The following is a 20,731-nucleotide window of genomic DNA, read 5'->3' as shown; positions in this document are numbered from 1 at the left end:
CATTTACAATCTGTAATTATGTAAAAAGAAGTAAAAACCAAAATAAAGTAAGGAAAGAGAATGGCCTTTTTTCTTCATATGCAGATGAAATGTAGTGTGCAATCTTTTGCTGCAGGTTGATGCAAAAATACGTTGCCTTCATGTTGGTGGTCAATGTTTGACTGTTTAAAACCTCAATTAGTTTGGGTATATACAAACATTTTACCATTTTGCACTCAAGTGTAGGTTAGTTATAATGGGGATTTTATATATTCAAAGTATAGCAGTTCTTCTGCCAAACATTTAGTATGTCTTTATTTGATTTTAGTAAAGCATTAAATTAGGGAAGAGCAAAGGGCACAGACTGTCCAATTTGTGTTGTCATTTCAGTGGATTTACATCTGGCAGAATGTAGGCCAAATACTCTGCACTTAATCTGTCTGACCCAGGCTGTGTTTCTCAGAGCTGAATCATTTTACTTTCTGCTAATACGGCCACCACCTGCAAGAAGATAAAAGAATCCTCAATCTGTAAAATTATTATCTTAATTAAAATAGGTATATTAAGAGGCTGTAAGTCCACGACTGACATGTAAAATGTGTCTGCTCAGCAGCTTCCTCAGCCTGGAGCCTTTTATAGGTATGTCCTTGTTGTTTGTGCAGGTTGTCTCAGATATCTGCAGTTTGGTTTCTGAAATGCCCAGAACTGCTCCAGACTCTACAGCTTGTAAAAGATGATGGGTTATGCCCTTCTCCGGGTTGCAAGCCCGGATTTGTGCAGGTTGCTTTGTAATTGGGAGGCCAGGCTTGAGGCGCATCTTCCTCCACTGCTGTTTCTGCACTGAGACTGTCAGAGAGTTTTATCAAGGGGTGATTTCATGATGGGTAGAAGCCGTACCCCAGCATTGCTTTTGCTGCAGAATGCATGCGTGCTGTCTCTGTCCTACCCAGCACCACTTGAATGCACAGTGGCCCAGCTTCAATTCCCACCTCCGCACTGCAAGGCTGGGACACGCTTAGGGGAGCTTGACAACAGGCTTCCCTCCTTGCCTCACGTTAAAATTCAAAATTTTACTGTTAGTAATAGCAGGTATTAAGTCCTACCTATGATCTCTCTCCTCTCAAACATGTCAGGAAAAGGTAAGACCCATCGTTTGCACATGCTTCTGTCTGCAGGCAGACTGCTGGGAAAACCTTCAGTACAGGGATAGTTTAAAAAAGAGAAAAAAAAAAGGCCAGCGACAAGTGAACACATTCTTTATTTTCTGAAAACCAACAAAAAACTAGAAGTTTGACAAGATCCAACATGTAGATTTGCTCAGTTGAAGATGTTCTAAGCTACTGAAAACATGAAATTAATATTTTGGTGGGTTATTTCTATCACTAGTGAGGGAAATCCTGGCTGTTACACTTCTACAAGCACAGAGTAAATCCAGGACCAGCAGAGTGACTGGTTGGGATTTTGGCTGTGTTACTGCCACTGCTGCAAAACATTAATTCTTTAGAAAATGGCACTTAATTTACTTGAGAACAAATAGTGGCACAAGCCTAAAATAATTATTTTAAAATGCTACTGCAGGACATTAATGGCTAATCACGAACAAGTTAATAGCCCAACATCTCCTTACTGTGAGAACTTACTTCAGAGCAGTTTTTTCTGCTTGGGCTCTGGGAACGTCTGTTCCTGAAGGCTGAAAATTGGTTACAAGTTCCGTTAGGAAAGCATGCCACTTCCCAGGGAAGCTGAAAATGTCCTGCAGGGAGAGAAGTTGCTAAGGAAGGAGTGGCAAAGCCAGAGTTACAGTAAATTACATCCTTGAGTGCTTGGTGCAATCAGCTGATGCCAAAGGCAAGTCCAGCAAAGGGACGAGACAAAAGCTGCCCTCATTCAGGACCAGCTCTGTGCTGTGGAAGGGCCGTCTGCATGCCGTGGTTAGCAAAAGACTTGAAACGTGTTCCAAACAGATATGCCTCTAAAGCCTTCATAGGCACACAGGAAACCCTGGGCAGTGCTCAAGTCCCCAGATCAACTGTGGACATTTTGGAGAGGAGCTATGAACACAGTTCACAGACCTGCTGATGCAGGGCCATGCCCAAGACAAGGTCAGTTAGCCTCATGGTTAACCCTAAAGCTCAAGTCTCCCCCTCTAAGCTATCACTAGACCCCTTCGGCATGTGCTATTTTTAAGCAAAACATCACAAATACCACCAACCACTATTGTTATGCGGGGGTGAAAGAGTTGTCTGGCATGGCAGCAGTGGGAAGCTGCCAGCATCAGGAAGGGCACAGCGACCAAGCCAACATGCTGCTGATTCAGTTCTTAAACCTCGCACAACTTCTTGTGCCCAAAGACGTGCCTTACACCACAGTGTCTGTGCCAGTGAGCTGGTGGCAGCGCAGGTGCTCAGGGTGGAACACGCTCTCTGGGGACAGAAGGTGATGTGGCAAGACCGACAGCCTGCTGCAGCTGTGCAGAGGAAGGGGGATGGTACTGCCCCTCCCGTACAGCAACATGGTCCCTGCCACGAGCCTTGGCACCAGCTCCTTGCTCTGTCCCTTTCCCTTGGAGAAGGAGCAGTAACTCCTTTATACCAGTGGATGAAGGGCATTAGGCTTGTGTTAGAAAGGAAAGGTGTAGGAGCCAAGAGGGGTCAGCGCACATTTGCTGTTCAGGACCACGGCTCACCCAAACCTTAACCCACAGTAATGCCTCCTCTCAGCCAGGACAGCAAAACCCAAAGGTAGATGAAGGTCTGCACATACTCTGGCTCCTGTCTCAGTGTTCAGGCTGCTACAGAGTGAGTTATTTGCTCTATCTTGTAGGCAGAAGTGCTACCGTGTTTTCTAAGTACTGGACCTTCCATGTACTCCCCAGATTAGAGGGGGCCATGGCTGGTGATGAAGCAGATCGCAGGAGGGAACAGCAAAGCCAGAATAGCAATTAGCACTGGCTTTCTCCTCACAAGCTCACACTTCGTGAGCAGCCTGCCTTTTTTCTCCACACGGTGGAAGAAAAGCAGCAAGGATACACTACTTCATCAGCCAAAGGATGCAGAGGGGATGGTGGACCCCAGGATGGTCTGTGTGGTGACACCACTGGAGGGGCAAACAAGCTGCTGAGAAGTGCCAGTGCAAGCAGGCGCAGGCAGCACAGCAGCAACCCTGTCAGGGGAGCCACCACCGATAACAGAGCCTTTAGCTGTACGTCAGTATCTCTCACAAAACTGGACCGGTGATCAGAGGTGGGAACTCAGAGGACAAAAAGAGCAGCAGGAGCCGCTCTGTGGGTAAGGACATGTATACTAATGAAGGAAGAGCTCGCTCCACAGGCAGAGAACCAAGTGGTGGCTCAAACAGGAGCTTCTGCCAGACTGGTGTCTTGGTGTGCACACTGGAAAGCACAAAACTGATTTCCAGCTTCAAAGGACACTCAATTCAGTTTATTGCAAGTGACTGCTAACTAACACCATTCTAAAAACACCAGCCGATAGAAACCTGGATAGGTCTTTTAGCAGTGCACATTATCAGTAACTGCCACTGGATAAACGTGAAGCGGATGCCTGCTGCACAGCAGCACAGCGAGAATCAGCTCCGTACAGGCTAGAAGTTAAACACAGAATGTGCATAACCAACACTTGGGGCAGTCACTGAGGCAAAGCGCCCAGAAATGCCCCCTTTGCTGTGACAGACAACAGTAATTGCTAATGCACTTTTCACTGAAGGTGCTCGGGAGTTGTTTCCCCCTGTTTAGGAAAAAAAAGGCTTTTTTAAACTCCCTTTGGAAGACTCAGTAAGAAACCACTCCAAAGTGATGCCTTCCTCTTTTCTCAGTAAGATTAAGACAAATTTATGAAACTGAAGTAACATTAGTAAATGGCTTAAAGGGAAAAGAGGGAAGAAATGAGACTGAAATAACATTTATTCTCCTTCCAGTGATTTCAGAAGCATTAAGGAAAGCCAACAGGAAGGTTAGGAAGAAGACCCCTAAGCACAGTCCCTGGGAAAGAACAGGAGTCAGTGACAAGAAAGCATACCACACTGGTAGTTAGCAATTCTCATTTAGAAAATCAGTTTTCCCTGGGGGGAAAAAAAAAAAAAAAAGAAAAACAAACAACAAAACAACAGAAATCCAGTTGCAACAGATAATTCAATGTCTGACAGTTTAGTCATTTGTAATCTGAATTTGAACTTCAAGGTTACCCTTTGTTACTGACGTGGGATCCTCCACATTACACAAACTAATTTCTCACCTTCAATTCCATTTCCTTGACTATTGTGTAAAACTGTCATTTTGGAGAGGAAGGCTAAAATACATTTCCATGACCCGAACAGTCTTGTTAGCAAATCTAGCAGAAACTAAGTGAGTTCCCATGGAACTAAATCCTTTCCACTGAAGCAGATCTAACCCACGACGAACTATAGCTCACAGTAGAGAGCTCTGTGGAAGACTGTGCCAATGAGCAGTTTTCCCTCGTAGATGGATGCCACCGAGCTTCCCTGCAGCACAGAGCCATTGTCAGCGTAGAGGCGCGTCACTGCAGGCTCCTCTGAGAGGATGTTCTGGATGCGCAGGACCTGCCAAAGGAGGGGGATACATCTGCTGAAACAGCCACGGGTGAAACTCCTCCACAGATGGAGGGAACATCAGTATGTTAACTTAAACAAATTAGTTAGGTTGATCAGCTGCTAATAACAGCAACCAAGTGATTCCTGTGATAGGGCCACAATTTCTGCTTCAATGAAGCATGGTCCATGAAGAGTGATTATTTTTTCTAAGAGGTTGTGCAACAGAGATTCCACCTCAGTAAGTAAGAAAGACAGTCATCCCCAGCACTAGGAAAGTGCAGTTTTTTCCAGTCTAAGAGTTACTTAATATCTTATTCTCATGATTTTTCCAGACGGAGTAAACAACTGCCTAGTATTATAAATCTACTGCTAATGAACATGGTAATTTTGAAAAGTGTCTTATAGGGAGCTTCAGACAAGGCTGAAATCAAACGGACACCAACCAGCCACCTGCACTTGCAGCCATGAGTGCGCTGATGCCAGTACCTCATTGATTTCAGAAGAAAAGAAGAATTACAGTGTCACCTACTGATGAACCACACTTGCACAGATAAATCACTCCAGTGCTAACGTTTCTGGCCATGCTTTGAACTCAGTCAATTATTTTTTTGTTTGGCAGAGAGGTGCTGGCTCAGTAATTAACACAGTTCATCAAAATCTGATTGCGCGGCCACAGCTGTACAGAAAGCAGCCGGAGGAGTCCAGAATGACTGAGCTACTGGGTGGAAATTACTCAGCTGTCTCCTAAGGATCTGAATAGGTGTTTGTTAGTGGGTATATGCTGTTCAGGCTTTCCATTTGAGAGCAGAAGCTATAAGCTGGAAGCCAGCTTGGTCTTTGCTTTCACAGAGGCTAGCCAGCTGCTTCTCTATGTTAAGTTATACCAGGGTTATTTGGACAGAGCAATTTTCTGGCACAGACATAGCCAAGAAACCAGTGACGTCTCCCAAAAGGCACCTCAGAGGCAGGCAGATTTTCAGGATCATCGTAGAACAGCTTCATCCCATTGGGATGACATCCTATCCAGATGTCTCCAGTGTAAGGGTCAATAGACAAGTTATCAACCAGAGTGTCCAGCTGCAGCGTCTATCCAACACAAAGGAAAAACAACACAAAGAGGGAAGTTAAAGCTATCAGAAGTCCTGGAAGCAAACTATAACATAACCAATAGACTTGTTCAAGACTCTCATCTGATATAACTTAGACTGATTTTTTAAGATGTATTTTCTCCCCTGGTGCTGTTTTTCTTTTCCCCCAGTATGCTTCATCCCCTCCTCTGTGTTGTGAGAAACCTGTTTGCTGCTCCAAGCTTCCCCCATGGGCTCATTCACACCTACACTTGTGTTGATTGCTTCAGTGCTTCATGGTCTGACCCACACTGACTGAGTCAGCCTTCCACTGCAGCTCTACAGCATGCCCGAGGATCCCCCTCTGGTTGCTGATGTGAGGGTAGAAGGCTTGAAGCTCTGTAACGGGGCACACAGCACCTCTGCAAGCCCACAGCAGGAGTCACCCAGAACTTCACACAGGCTCAGGTTGAAATCTCAAGCATTCATGGGGACTAATCTGTCCAAAATTCACATATGCCTCTTTTTTTATGGAACAGCAGCACCTTACCTTCACATGGGTTAAATTCCAATCAGCATGTTTTTCCAAAACATGGACATTATGATCAAATACATCTGCAACGTAGATGTACCTTCAAAAGAAAGCACCTCTTAGCAATGTGTATGAGTAAGCAGACACCAAGAACAGCCAGTTCCTCCTGTGCAAGCCCAGCTCTTCCCATAAGGAGTGTCAGCTCACAGTTCTCACACAGCAATAGACATTGCAAGCAGGCCACAGGGCACTGAATTGAAGCCAACCTGCTGAGACGCTAATGTAGCTTCACACTGTGCCAGTTCTTCCATTACAACACTGAAGCAGGCCTTGGATCGCAAGATCCACAAATACGCTTTTTTTTTTCTTAATTTAAGATAGCCTGTCTACACCACAGGACTGGTTAATTCAGTCATACAGACTTTAAGACTGTAGAGCATTCCCCACTTGCAGAAATCCTGCCGCATTAATCCTTGCAAGCAATACACACAAACTTCTGTATCAGCTGATTAAAAATGCAGCAAATTTTGATCTCATTCCATATAAAGTACCATGCAAAGCTGCAAACATTGCCTCTAGTTATAAGACCAAGACACATGACTTCTGTTCTACAAACTCTCCATATGGCTTACATAGTTTACTGGTAGCACCGTACCTTACATGAGCCAGTTTAGACACTTGTCCACAGAAGTACCACGTGCACAAATTAGGATTCTGGGATTCTTTTTTGTGACCAAACAAAATCTATGGCAAGGAGAAACTTACTTTCTGTCAGGTGAAATGTTAATTCCATTGGCTGAATAAAACCCAGCTGCTACTTCTTTAACTTCTTCTGGACTGTAGTAAATAACATTTGACCAAGTTAAACCCAAGAACATCTCCAAGAACATCAAGATGAAGTCAGAGAAGTAGTGGTCATTGGTAGCATAGAAACTGTCTGGTCCCATAGCTACTATATCATTCACACTAAAAAAATAAAGAGAGAGGGAGAAAAATAAATAAAAGAATGAAATGAGAGGTATGAAGGAGCATTGTAGGATTGCCCAGAATCCAGGCAGGACACGATCATCTCGTAAAGTGGCTGCAATTACAGATGGTACTTCAGATAGACATTGAGTTATTTAGATCCTTTTTACTTCTATCTTCTTTTATATGAGCAAGGACTGTGAAGTGCTGAGACTTGAACAGGACCACATGGCATCAGCTGGAGATCTGGCTACCTGTCCATAAGGCCATGGAAATTTTTCTCTCTTTTGATTACATTCAACTGGAAACCAGAGAACAGGAGTTGTGGCAACTTTATCTATCAGGCTCTGTTCATTTTACAGTCATTTTGCAGTAGGACAGACCAAGAAAATTTTGTATGCAACAACAAAAAAAGAAAAATCAAAAAGTATGTTTATTTTTACAGTGTAGAAAATTCAGAATAATAGAATATCTGAAGATTCATATCTGCAATGACCTGAGAGTGGGTTACACGAGAGAAGGAGAAATGGATGTCAAGCTAATTCACTAGCATCAATAACAGCGATGCTTAAGACTGATTTAGTGATACAACTATTAAAAATCTCATTTACAGAAGAGATTGGAGAAACACAGTTTTTGATTACACAGATAAGAAGTAATCAATAAGAAAAACAGGAAAGCTGGTTAAAGAGAAAATATCTCATATTAATAATACCCTAAAAACAAAATCATCCTACTTTGGATTTTACCAAAGCAGCCTGTTCTTCTGGGGGAAGACGGTATTTGGCTCCAATACCTTGTCAGAAGATCGTGTCGAATGGTTTTCAGGTGTACAAGAGAATTGTCAGCTTCTACAAATTTAAACAATTCTACTGTGCTCTTCTGATGGGGATGGTTCACAACAAAGAGGTACACGGTGCCATCTTAAAAAAAGAAATGGAAACAGATGAATTCTCTGCAACAGTGCGTGGCTGAGCACCCACAGCTCTGAAGCAGCCTCTAGTACAGAGCACATGTTGGGTTGGGTGGGTTTGTCTCACAGCTCTTCAGAGGCAGAAGGACAAGTACCAAAGTAACGCAGGATGCCACTGCAACTAGATCCAGATCTCCAGCTACTCCAGCTACTCCTCCCCCTTGCTTTACAAGGAACTGCTGTGTAAACTACATTTTTGTTACTTCTACCAAGGAAGAAAGAAATTATGGCTTAAGCCTTGTATGCAAGCCACTGAGTTTTGCAATCTGATGCACTATAGTGACTGGTTGCATGAAATAGCCACAGTCAGCTGGGAGGGAGGCCTTGTAGTCCAGCCAGTTTGGGCTCTTTGGTTTACTTACTTTACTTTACCCTGAGAAAGCTGAAGAAGCATCCTTCTCCTGTACTCTAGTGTAAGGCTGCAGTCCTTCTGCCCAGCCCTTCTGGTGAGACCCTAAATTAGCCATCACTGATTTCTCCAACACCTTCCCTTAAAGTGTGACTGTATGGGGAAGGAGGTCAAGCTGCACCAATGGTTCTCTTTGTCTTAATAATTGCAGACTACTAATTTGCCTGCTAAAATCCCCAGTGAAAGGACAGGAAAAAAGAGAGGAAGGAGAGCACAAAGGGTATTTTATCAGTAGTCAGAGCCTGCTGTAGGAGAACGTGTCTTGGAGAGGAGAACATGGCTTGGTCACACAATGGCAGAAATTCTGGTAATTTACAGATTTGACAATTTACTGTTTAGCCACAGAAGTCTCCATTCTGGTCACTGCTAGTTGGTGAAGCATGTGTCTCCTCAAAAGCCTTGACCCCAGCGCAAGACAGATGTAAACTGGTAAATTAAACTTTGTGTGGTTTTCAACTCCACACACTTTTCCCATGCTTTCTTTCCTTATATGAAAGTATAGGACAATATATCTATAAGAAAATATATAGGACATTTTTTTGTCTCAGGCAGCCTGAGATTATGTGCCAAGGTGTTTGCTTTAGCAGCTGACATTTAGAAAAGAACCCAACAAAGATAAAAAGCCCAAAAACCTTTTTCTCTCCCAGCAAGCGCAAGCTATTGGGGGTGCAATGCAAGGCTGCAAAGGGATTTCTGTTTGCGCTCTTTAGGCTGAGATTTGCCACCACCTGGAGTTAAAGATCTCCTTACATGTGTCTACATAGGTGCTGATTCCATGAGGGTTGAATGACGCCAGATCAAACCCTCGGCTGATTCTCAGTTCCACTGCTCTGGGATCATTTTCATTTAAATCCATCAAAAATATTTCACCTGGCTTGTCTGGTGCAAGGCTCTTTATTCCCGGATATTTCAAGCCCTATAAAATCAAAACATAAGAAAATCATTCCTGGGTAAAAGGTAAAGAGAAGCATCGCAGGACTGAAAACACTGGAGCCTTGTTCAGGCTCACAAGCACACATCAGGATGTCCCTCTGCTTCAACCCGCCGTGCCACAACGGAGGTAGAGGGACCGGATCTGCTTTCCCTGGCAAGCACCGCCACTGCCACCCACTGCAGCCACCACCCAGGTAGGGGCTCCCCATATGTCAAACCACTCTGCAAACAGACACGCTGGGGGACAAACTGGAAGTATGGCACTGACCACATCCAGTGTGGTAAAACCATGGGAAAGAGCAGCAGTGCGTCAGCTCACAATTTCTGGCATGAATTCTGAAACATTATCATTCCCTGTGTGTCCCTGGAGCATGAAGATGAAAAAAATCACCTTCTGTTTTAGAAAATAATCTCTAGCCATCCTGATTGCAAAGAAAAGCTTGAAAACCTATGTCCTAAAGGCTAAAACAAAAATCAGGAACAACAAAATCAACTCACAAAACCTGATTTTTTTTTTTTACAGGTAGGGAATTAACACACCTTCTTAACAAGGGAGAGGTTTGAAATTTCAACACTTCAAGGAAGCAGCATGAAAGAAATTTAAGGTTACGTGGGCAGATAACCCATCACAGTAGGATACATGTGTCAGAGCCACCACCAGCACTTCATTGTCAAGAAGTGCACTTAAGCAGAAGGAAACGCCAGCTAAGCTGACACAAGCCTGGGCCATTCCTATGCAGCCAATCAGACTTGTAGAAAAAGGAGTTCATCCTGCAGTTTTCACCTATGGCTTCTGTAGATAAGGAAGCAGGCAAGCCCCTGCATGGGGAGGGGGCATGGGCACTTACGGAGCTGATGAAAGCCAGTCCATTGGGAAGTATGTCAATGTCTTCTGAACCAGTTTCTGCAAGACAGACATAAATAGGGTTTTTCAAACTACATTAAATATTTCCCATCAAAAACCCCCTTCTTTTAGTACAATTCCAGCTCTCATGAATGTCCCTTTCTGATATGACTGCACAAGCGATAGAATCCAGCGGGAAAGTTCGCATCGCATTAAAAGTGGTAGCAGAAGGCAGCAGCACACCAGGTTAGGCAATAGTACTGGGGTTTACCTCTTTTTGGGGACTTAGGGGTGCCCCGGCAGTGGCTGGGCAGTCTCCCGCCCAGCTCTGTACACCCCGTGGCGGTGTGGGATGAATCACCCACTTTTAAGGGTAGTGTTCTGCAGCAAGCAACCAGTGCAGATCATGAGATTTTCAGGGCAAGACCATACCCATCACTCAGCCCACAGGCTTGCATAAGGCAGCTCTGGGAATCGTGCACACTAATTCTCCTGGTTGAGCTGGGACGTTTCACTAAGATGGATTGCCAAATGTTTAGTTAAAGCTCTCAAGTGACAGAGAACCTACTATATCTTTAATAGCTAAGGGCTTTAATAGTTAGACCACACTTTTAACCGCAAGTAATCATTTCAAATATTGCCAGATCCTGTAGTTCCTGTAATATTTTTCCCTGCTAGGAAAATAAAATAAAATAAAATAAAAGCCCTTTAGTAAGAACACCAGAGCAAGTTTAGGCCTTAATCAAACACTCTCCACAGAGCTTTTAGTCTGATGCTGAAGCACATTTGCCAGCCCACATTTTCACCACTCCCCTGAGAAGCCTCCCCTCTCTTCTCAAAATCACCAGCACAAACAGCATTCCCCACAAGCCACTTCCCAGATGATGGCTGGATTAAACCCACCCAGGAGTGTTTATTCTGCAGGTTTTCTTTAACAGAGCTACCAATACAAAGGTTTTCCACCCAGCTTGTCCCATCTCTCTGCACCCCCTCCTGCCTGGCCATGGACCACCTGTGTGACCCTGCTTGGGTCACCCCATCCCTGGCACCTCGGCACCTCCCGAGGAAGAGCCTGCAAATTGTAGCTGGGTTTATTGATTGCTAATTCCTATTTATCCTGGCACTAATTTGGCTGGGCTGTAATGTATCCTGAGGCCACGAAACAGCCCTCGTGGGGAGGAACCAGATCCCCAAATTCACCCATCCAGGCAAGTTCCTCCCCAGCCCAGCCCTGGGGAGATGGAGTGGCACGACTTCTCCCGGAGGGACAAGAGACAGGGCCAGCTCCTCTGCAGCTTCAGCAAGCCCCTGCTCCACCCCATTACACTAATGAGCAGAGCATCCTTGCCTTCTGAAGAGCAAAATCTGAAGATGCATTTTGGGGGGAGCCAGTCCATCATCCCACCTCCTAAGTTTTGGTTCTGAATTTTGACTGGGCTCAGGCAGGAGGCAGACATCTGCACCGATGTGCCCAGAGACATTTAGAGCCTGCGATCTCCAACTAAAATTTTGAATTTGTTTTTTTTCAGCTCAGCTCATGCCCAGGTTTAAGCAATAAGCTCCTTTTCTTTGCCCCAGCTCTTGGTCTCTCCAAGTCTGGGTTCGTTTATAAGATGGGGTTAGCAACAATTCCCCACTTCCCAGGATTGCAACATAAATAAACAACATAAATAAATGCTGAGAAGTTCATGGTGATGTGAGCTGGACAGACAGCTTTTACTGGCAGAGCACGCTGGTGAGTGAATAAACAGAGATATAATCATTTATCGCTACTGAGTTAGTGAGGCTGCCAAGCAGAAAGATGAGCAGGCTAAGTGGGAGCAGATAATTTAAAAGTACAAGTTTCCATTGGAAGGAGGTTAACGAGAGCTCTGCACCCAACTACTTTGAAAGAAACTGCCCAGAAAAGCACATTTTGGCCACTTCTCAGCCACGTACTGGTATGTGTGGAAGAGAGTGAGTGCCATCAGAAGAGCAGAGAAATGCTGATTCAGCACAATCCTCCTGGGCCGGCACTGCCGAGGCAGCGAATTGGGGATGGAGACACATAGCCGGCCACAGGGAAGCTCCTGGGCTCTCCTGCAGGCCCTGTTTTGGGAAGGCTCTGAGCTGTTGTTGCAGGTGCCGTATGGGACAGGAGAGCTAGGAACTGATTTATTAGGTATCAGTTACCTCCACTATATTGCTTAATTGTATCACCATGCCCAGCCTGTCCGTGGGATTATCGGAACAGGTAGCATTTAAAAAAAAATTAAAGATACCAAGAAAAATAACTGCCTACCCTAGAAATGTTTTTGTTGTTGTTCTTTATTTTATCTTAATATGATGTATTCCACAGGTGCATCTAACAAAAAAACCCACCTGTATTTCATGTCCAAAAGCAAGTGACTATTTTGCCTATATCCCATTAATTGTTCCAAGATGCAAGTATTTCTAGCAATTTCTATAGTAGCTTTTTGAACTTTAGGAATTAGTTCAGGACATATGGTTGGCTTATTATAAACCAGTGATATGCCTAGACACTCATATAATTCAGAAGATACTGTTTATTCTACAACTCTAGCCTTTTCTACATACCTGTGAATGAGGTTTAGGATAAGCTGTAGTTTTTTATTGATTTGTTCAATGTTTGCATCTGTGCTTACACTGCACAATATTTGAAAAACAGAATAGATCGAGGTTTTTAAAAAAAGACAGAGAGACACAAAGGAGGAAATTGTGCAGGAAGAAAAGGGTCCAGTAGAGAACTTCTGCATTTACTCTGGGTTTGCTTCCTTTGCGATGGATACATCAGTTTTAAGATAATTACAATACCAGATGTCTGTTCTTCCATGGACAGAATAGTTTAAGATAATTCTGTTCAGAGCTGATCCAGCTTATTATCTGTGTTCCACTTAAGAGGCCAGAAGGACTATTTTAAATATTAAAATAAAGACTGTTTATTCAATTTTGTCATAGCATTTTAAAGGAAGAATGCCTAGGAGGACCAAGATGTCCATGTGGAAAGATTCTTACACAAAGTGACCCACAGGAGCACCCTTACAGATCAGAGTCACAGCAAAAGCCCTGGTTTGAATAGTGCTACATAGGCAGCATCTAGACATTAGGACTTCTTGGTCCCTGAGTAATACCACCCACCCAGTCAAATTAAATGAATTTTGGAAGATGTTTGGGGGAACATACCAACTTTTAAATTTGCACCAATCCTTTGTTATTTCTATTCCTGCCACACTGGACCTGCTGAGTTAAGTTTTGGCATTTTAATTTTTCTAAAGAGCAGCAAACGGCAGAGCGAAGCCAAGATGAGGTGCAGAGCTCCATGTGAAGGGACAGTGTTACAGAAGGACAGCGAGAAGCACAAATGAAGCTCTGTAAATTGATCTGCTGCTCTCTCCGAGCAGAGCCAGGTTCTCAGAATTCACCTAATCTCCATATAAATGTCAGGCACCAAAAATGAGATATTGTTCAGAAATTAAACACAACTGTATTTGCGATTTCCAGCTTTCCTTCTTTCCTCAACAGAGCAATCATGTTGCAAAAAGTCTTGTAAAGATTGCAATAGTGATATGCTCAAAAGAATTACTCAGAAATGATTTTTATATTAATCACCACCAAACAAGCATTATTCAGAATTTTGTATGAGTAAATTACAGCTCAATCTAGAAGACCTGGAAAGTTTTTTCAAATGCAATTTCTTCTACACATAACCTCGGGCAAAGCAACTCTGCACACGCTCATTCATGACAGTAATTTGACTTTACAAAGATGTTTGATTCCTGACACAAAGAAGAAGCAAAATTTATGAAATCAACACAATGACTCAGCAAGCTCAAAAGCAAAGCTCTTAAGGCTCATCCAATGACTTTACACATGCAAAATCCAGGCAAATTTCAAGAGAATTCAAGACATTTCTGGAAATACTAAGCAGGAGAAAACCTCCCGCCATTAAGCCTGTGTTAAGTTTAAAAATTATAATTTGAGGAAAAGCGAGACACAAAAAAGTGATCAGTTTTAAAGCTATCCATTTTATACTCTGGTTATCCTAAAGGGAGAGAAAAAATGACAGAAATACTGCTGTGTGCTAAACACATGACCCGAAGTACAAAGTCAACATTTCCGCCACTGTGTTAAACCTCTTCGCAAACCAGAGTAAGATGACAAATATGACCCCTTGCTCTTTGAAACCACACAGCTGAATTGCGCAACCACACCGAGCTCCTGCCAGCGGTTTGCACGGGGCAGTACCAGCCTGCTCCTAAGCTCCTAAATCTCTGCAAAATGAGGCGCTAAGGCAGGCAATTCTGGCTGGCATTTAGCTGCCCCTGCTCTGCCACATGCCTGTGGCCTTCTCCCAAAGCTTCCACCCTTGTAGCATGTCATGTCTTCAAGATGTCACCAGCTGACAGCCACCCGTAGGTACCTGCCTGAAGAGACAGCACACCTTCATCTAAAAGCAAAATAATTTCCTAAGTGTCTCAGCAAAGGAGAAGTGTTTGCAAGGTACTCATTTTCAAGAACAGGAACAGAAACATTGAATACTGAAGGCAAAAAGTATTATACCAAACTAGCTAGTTTTTCAGTATAACTTTCTTCTTACAGTTTCTCCCTACCTCAAAATCCAAGTAACAAATGAAAGTCAAATTAGCACTTTGTCTTCCGGATCAGGCTTGGAAGCTAGCTTTAAGAAGCAGTTGCAAAGTAAGGCTGAACAAAAGCAATGCTCTCAGTTATTTTGAGCACGTACCGATCCCTTTAATGAGCCGGCAGTTCGGGAGGGTTACTGGGGCTATTTCCCGTGAAGCATTGAGTCTGTTCCTGCAAGAAGAAAGAGCAGGGTTAACAGCACACAGCCAGTTTTAAAACAGGTAACATTCCTAGCGTAGCTTTATCTTAGTTTTATTGTCTGCCATATCACAACAACAAATCAGCCGTAAAATACTGAATAAGCAAAACCCAGAACTGACAACAGCAATTGCTCCAAATCACTGCGATGGTTACACACATCCAGGGATTAAGTGATTCTCCTACACTGAGTAACTTCAGGAACTTGACTTTGTTCATGAGCTTCAGGAACAAGCTTTCATGAGCCACCACAGTTCAAATGATAAAATAACACAGCCACACTTTCTTCAGGTTTCAGCCACCTAAATATAGTACCACCCTGCAGTTAGGACCAGCATTTCAGATGAGGAGAGGGCGACCTTCTACCCCAACCCACTGGCTATTTTTGGTGACCAGGCCACCAGCACTCTCTTCCTTTCTTAGTCCACATTCAAAGGTAGCGGTAGCGTTGTTGCAAGGCAGGACTATCCATTTCCCAACAAGAGGTAGGACTTGCTAGTACAATTTCAACAATTTCACTGTCCTTTCCTCTTCTCTCCTGGTACCCACCCAGAGCATTATCCTGCAGCAGTGCTTATTTCATTCCTGAATGCCCACAAAATTTGATCTCTGGCTCATGCTTTACTGGACAAGCAGATACAGACAGGTAACTACACACGAGTTCCTATTCCTCCATCTCCTCCATTCCAAGTTGTCTACAAATCTATATGAAAGGCACCTCACTGCCAGGACTGCCATGTTTGGCCATGCTGGTCCACAGTGCCATAAGAAAATATGCTGTGTTTCTATGTAAAAATGTCAAGCTAGCATACTAGAATATTTCTTCCTTTCTTTTTTTTTTTCCCCAAGAGAAAGCATTTAAACTAACATAATTACTCCTTTGCATGCCGATCATACGCACGTGTTGAGGCTGTACTGGCTCCAGCCACAGGAAATTCTAAACGCAAAGATCCCATAGCAAAACCTAGCCATGTTTATGTTATAGTTTTAGGCATAAACATAAACTAAACAGCAGTATCAGTCTGTGGTATGAAAAATATGCGATACAGCTCAGCACCATACAGTATGTCAGTCCTGCATTTTTTTAATCACTTAATTATGAATCGTAAATTGCTTCAGTGCTCTATCATTGACACAGGTCATCATTGACATAAGGCCAGAAAAAAAAAGAAGAAAAAGGGTAAAAACGGCAGAGGACAGCATGGGAAAGGAGCCAAGTTAAACTCTTCCAAGCCCTCTACCCCAGCTCAGGAGTCCTGACAGAGAATGACGCTGGCTTCCAGCCCACAAGCAGCACAGGAGGGATATCAGCTCCCCCCTTGACCCCTCAGCATAGTCAAACCCACCAGGCCCCCAAGGCTGGCTCGGAGCAATCATGCACAAACTTTGCACTGCTGCCTGCTCAGGGCTTTTCCCTTTCCTATTTGCATCTGCTTTTCCCGGGCAGACTGCAAGCTACCCAGCGCCAAAAGCACAGCCGGAACTCAGCCAGCAGCCAACAAGGGATGATAGTATCCCAACAGCATTCCCAGGGAAACACTTCATGGGGTGGAATGAGAGTAATTCAAAAGGACACTGGTCCCAAGCCTGCAGCATATATAGAAGCTTTTCCAAAATGTGTCAGTTTATCTAGCTCAGACAGCCTTAGCTACTAAGCCAGATGGCCTAGATAACTAGCTGGCTGTATGAAAAACACAGCGAACCTGCAAACTGTGGGCGATGCAACTTCAAAAAACCCCACGAATTTTGCTACTTGGTGCAACCCCAGTGCACAGCACCTTTTCCCACTCGGTCCCTCTTTCCAGTTTCGGTCCTCCACCCGCTGTCCCACTTCATCGGACACAGACCACAGGCATTCCCTTTCTTTCTACCTGCTACATATTCTCTCTTTCCATTTTCCTCTTCTCTAGTCTAACCAGGCCCAGATATTTGTTTGTTTGTTTGTTTTTCCTGACAGGACTGAAAATCACCTCTTATTTTTGTTTTTGCTCACAGTTCTTTTCAAACTGCCAGCATCTTTCTGAAAGCATGCTGCTGTTTTGAACACAGTATGCAAGCTGAGCGCTGTATCAGTACAGAGTCTTATGAAATGGTATCACTGTGTGCATATATATAAATATATATATGAACAATAGTATCATACGCATATTGTTCTGAGGAAAACAGTAACAGTAATTCACATTCAAGTTTTACAAATTAGCTCAGACCTTTCTTCAGAGAAGAATTAGCAATTTAAAATGTCAATAGGGAATAGGTGTTATTTCAGTTGGTAACACAAAAGAACTTCACCTGTTTTCTGCTGCACAAGCCCTATTCAAGTCCATTTGGTAACTATCAACAGTATAACAGACGCATAAACAAGCCTGATTTAAGAATTCTGTTTGTAAGAGAGTTGTAATAATTCTTCAAGCCTTATCTTTTAAGCATTTCATGGATTCTTGTGTCCTATCTGGACACAATTATACCAAACTCTGAAGGAACAGCAAAAAGTCTTTGCTGGATTCCTGCCTTCCGGGTGGGGGATGGATAACAGAGGCCTGGCAAGAGTTAACACTACCCACAGTTTCTCCTCTTAAGGCTGCATTAAATGATTTTAGAGTACTTTGTTATCTGAAGTTATGTGTTTCCAAACTCTGCAACCCTCTTAAGACTGCTGCTGTGCTACAGTTTGCTGAAAACACAGCACACAGGAAAAACCCACAGAGAGCTACAGAGACGGGGAGATCCTGTTTGTATTGGGAGATTCTGCTTTACCAGATAGGTAAATCCCCATATTGCATTTGTTCATTCAATTTGGAGGGAATGTGGGGTCCCCTGCTCTTCACAGTGCTTTGAAATGGCTCATCCAACTAAAGCCCGGGAGTGTCTTCCAGCTCCACCATCCCAGCTTGTGCAACGCCAGGGCAGGAGGGTCCTGTTACCGCCACGGTTACCACTAACGCTTGCAGTGGATTTAGTGCAAGATGCAAATACATCTATGCAAGGTACCAGGGAGTGCAGCCCTCCTTCTGTAATTAGCTACAATTGCTATCTACCCAAAGATCAATTAGCTGGATGTTGTCACTTTGAAGTCTTGGAGTTCTTGTGGATGTGAGCAAAATTATAATGATGTAGCTGCCTTGCAACACAGTAATTCACCGCCACTTTTCTGGACTGAATCAACCAGTTACGTGTTTAGTAGCTTTCAGGACAGAAGCTGCTGTTAACACCAGTGTACACATTCATACCTCATGACATAAGGTATATGATATGGAGCATGATATGGCTGGGTATTTTACCTCACAGCGAGTAAGGTCCCAACCTATGATCACAGAAGTCCGTGCTCCTTCAGAGGAAAACTCATGTACACAGGGGCTATTGTTATTCAGAGGTCAGCTTCGGCAGAAAATAACGTAAGTTTCCGGCAACCTGCTTTCCACTTACTACTGTTCTGCCAGTCGGCAGGAGTTGTAAACTCGCAGATACTGCTTTTGGCACACCCCTGTTAACTGCAGCCTCTGCAAAAACAGAGGTACCAGCCCCTCTGCCCCGGGCACCCTCTCCCTTTGCCCCCCTTGATTCCAGCATCTTCCGGGGGGGGGGGGGGGAGAGGATTTCACATCCCCCTTACTGCACTGGACAAATGCTCCTGAGGGTTAGTTTATGCCTGACGGAGGGTGAGAAGGGCTCCCAGTGCCTAGTTTTTCTCTCGGGAAAACCGGTTCCCTCGATAATGTTGGTGCTAGCGATGATGGTGAGGATGATGGTGGTGACCATGATGCCTAACCCTTCCCCTCTGGCCGTAACCGCGCAAGGGCGGCTGCTCCCGCACTGACGCCCCAGGTGGGAACTGCGGTGCCCCGGTGCTCGGGGGGGCGCACCCGCCGCCCCCCACCTGCGGGCTCGCCTCAGCCCCAGCCCGCACCGCCGGCACCGGCGCCCGCCGCTCCGAGACCCCGCAGCCCATCCCGCCCGGGCTCCCCGGCACCCCCCGGCTGCCCCGGGAACCGCCCCGCGCCCCCCGCCGCAGGCCCGCCATGGCAGGGCGGCTCACCGAAAGGCCAGCAGCCGCTCCGCCGCCAAGGCTGCCGCCATCCCGACGAGAGCCACCGCCACCAGCTTCCCCATGGCCGCTCCCCGCGCCGCGCTCCCCGCTCCCGCCTTCGCCGCGTCCCGCCCCGCCGCGCCGGGCCGGGTCAGGCTGGGCCGCCCGCGGGGCACACGCCGCCGGCCGCCCCCCCGCCCCCCGGGGCACGGCCCGCCCGAACCGACGGCAGAAAACGCGTGATCTTCCCTGCAAACGCGGCTCCGTCTGCCCCCCGCCCCGGCCAGCGAGCTGCGGGTCCAGGGGCAGGGGGAGAAGGAGCAAAGAAGGAGCCGGGTTCAGAGCGCGCTGCAGGGGCCGTGTTACAGCACCCGTCTGAAAGGCAGGTGGACTAAGTCCCAGGCACGTATAAAAAAAATCGTGTGTTGTATAAAAATAGGTGTGTTAGATGAAGACTGTGTGATGCAGAATGTACAAGTACTCCGTGTACACCCCTACACGGGAGATACACATGCCAATACATGTGTACTCATACCAAAGCTTCCCCTCCAAAAGCGATGCTTGCTCTCGCTGCCACGCTCCCACCAACATTCTTCTTTATGCAGGCGAAGGGCAACAGAACCCACCTTTGGGGCTCTGGCATTCCTCCATGCCACAATCTGCTTTTCCATCAGCTGCAGCATTGGCCTCCCCATGCTTTTGGATTTTTTGGGGAACATGCCTTGGCAGGTCGATGCCCTCCCTCAGAAGTTATCTTTCCTTTTTCTGCACAGTGAATGGCCTCACGTGCAAAGCTCACATTCCTTTGCACTTTTCTGAAAGATTGAGAAATCACTAAAAAGTGCTTCTCTGATCTTCTTGCCCTTGCCCTCAAGGCCAAGCAGATGCTCCACACTTAGTAACAGTTCAAGTAAAGTATGCCGGGGAAGAGGAGGCACTCTAAAATATCTTTTCCTCTCAGTTTTGGAACACCTCTTTTCCTCTTTCTGGTCCTTGATTACTTTGGAATTACAGGTAGGTGGGGTTTTTTCAGGGGGAGGGGGTTGTTTGGGTTGTTTGGCTTTTATTGCCTGTGCATACAAATCTCACAGGTGGGCAGCAGCATTTTTAAAGTTTGGGGATACTGGGATGATAAAATGAAGTTCAGTAGCCACTGCTCAGACCCTAGCATTTAATAATTCTGCCAATTCTCCTATAGCCGTGGGCTTTGCCTTCTTTATGAACACATGTACCTTTCAAAAATATATTCCACGGCATAGATAAGATCATGAAACATATAGTGCCTGAATTTGAATATATCGTTCAATAGTGCAAAAAGGCTTATAGAATCATAGAATTGTTCAGGTTGGAAAAGTCCCTTAAGATCATCCAGTTCAACGTTTAACCTGGCACTGCTAAATCCACCACTAAACCATGTCCCTAAGTGCCACAACTACATGTCTTTTAAATACCTCCAGGGATGACGGCTCAACCACATCCCCGAGCAGCCTGTTCCGATGATTGACAACACTTTCAGTGAAGAATTTTTTCCTAATATCCAGTCTGAACCTTCCCTGGTGCAACTTGAGGCCATTCCCTCTTGTCCTATCCCTTGTT

The 20,731-nt window shown here is 45.0% G+C and overlaps 1 protein-coding gene across 1 annotated transcript; it reads right to left on the bottom strand.

Moving 5' to 3' along the window:
- Nucleotides 1–1,218: 1,218 nt before the first annotated feature.
- LOC141941413 (serum paraoxonase/arylesterase 2) lies at nt 1,219–19,278 on the bottom strand. The gene is made up of 9 exons (XM_074864104.1): nt 19,145–19,278; nt 15,014–15,084; nt 10,274–10,329; nt 9,243–9,408; nt 7,907–8,033; nt 6,910–7,110; nt 6,163–6,244; nt 5,503–5,631; nt 1,219–4,554 (listed from the first exon to the last, which is right to left on the bottom strand). The coding sequence occupies exons 1-9, from the start codon at nt 19,216–19,218 to the stop codon at nt 4,396–4,398; spliced, it is 1,065 nt and encodes a 354-aa protein (XP_074720205.1). The 5' UTR covers nt 19,219–19,278; the 3' UTR covers nt 1,219–4,395.
- Between the last annotated feature and the right edge of the window lie 1,453 nt (nt 19,279–20,731).

Source organism: Strix uralensis, chromosome 1 (genome assembly GCF_047716275.1).
Source record: "Strix uralensis isolate ZFMK-TIS-50842 chromosome 1, bStrUra1, whole genome shotgun sequence".
In the NCBI taxonomy this organism is placed as follows: domain Eukaryota; kingdom Metazoa; phylum Chordata; class Aves; order Strigiformes; family Strigidae; genus Strix; species Strix uralensis.
This window is presented reverse-complemented; position numbering and strand designations above follow the sequence as displayed.

Excerpts from the sequence above, each read along its gene's own strand:
- LOC141941413 (XM_074864104.1), bottom strand. The coding sequence starts at position 19,218 with ATGGGGAAGCTGGTGGCGGTGGCTCTCGTCGGGATGGCGGCAGCCTTG. Across the intron at positions 5,632-6,162 it reads GGAATTTAACCCATGTGAAG|ACGCTGCAGCTGGACACTCT; the intron begins GTAAGGTGCTGC and ends TGTGTTGGATAG. Across the intron at positions 4,555-5,502 it reads AAAATCTGCCTGCCTCTGAG|GTCCTGCGCATCCAGAACAT; the intron begins GTGCCTTTTGGG and ends CTCCTTTGGCAG.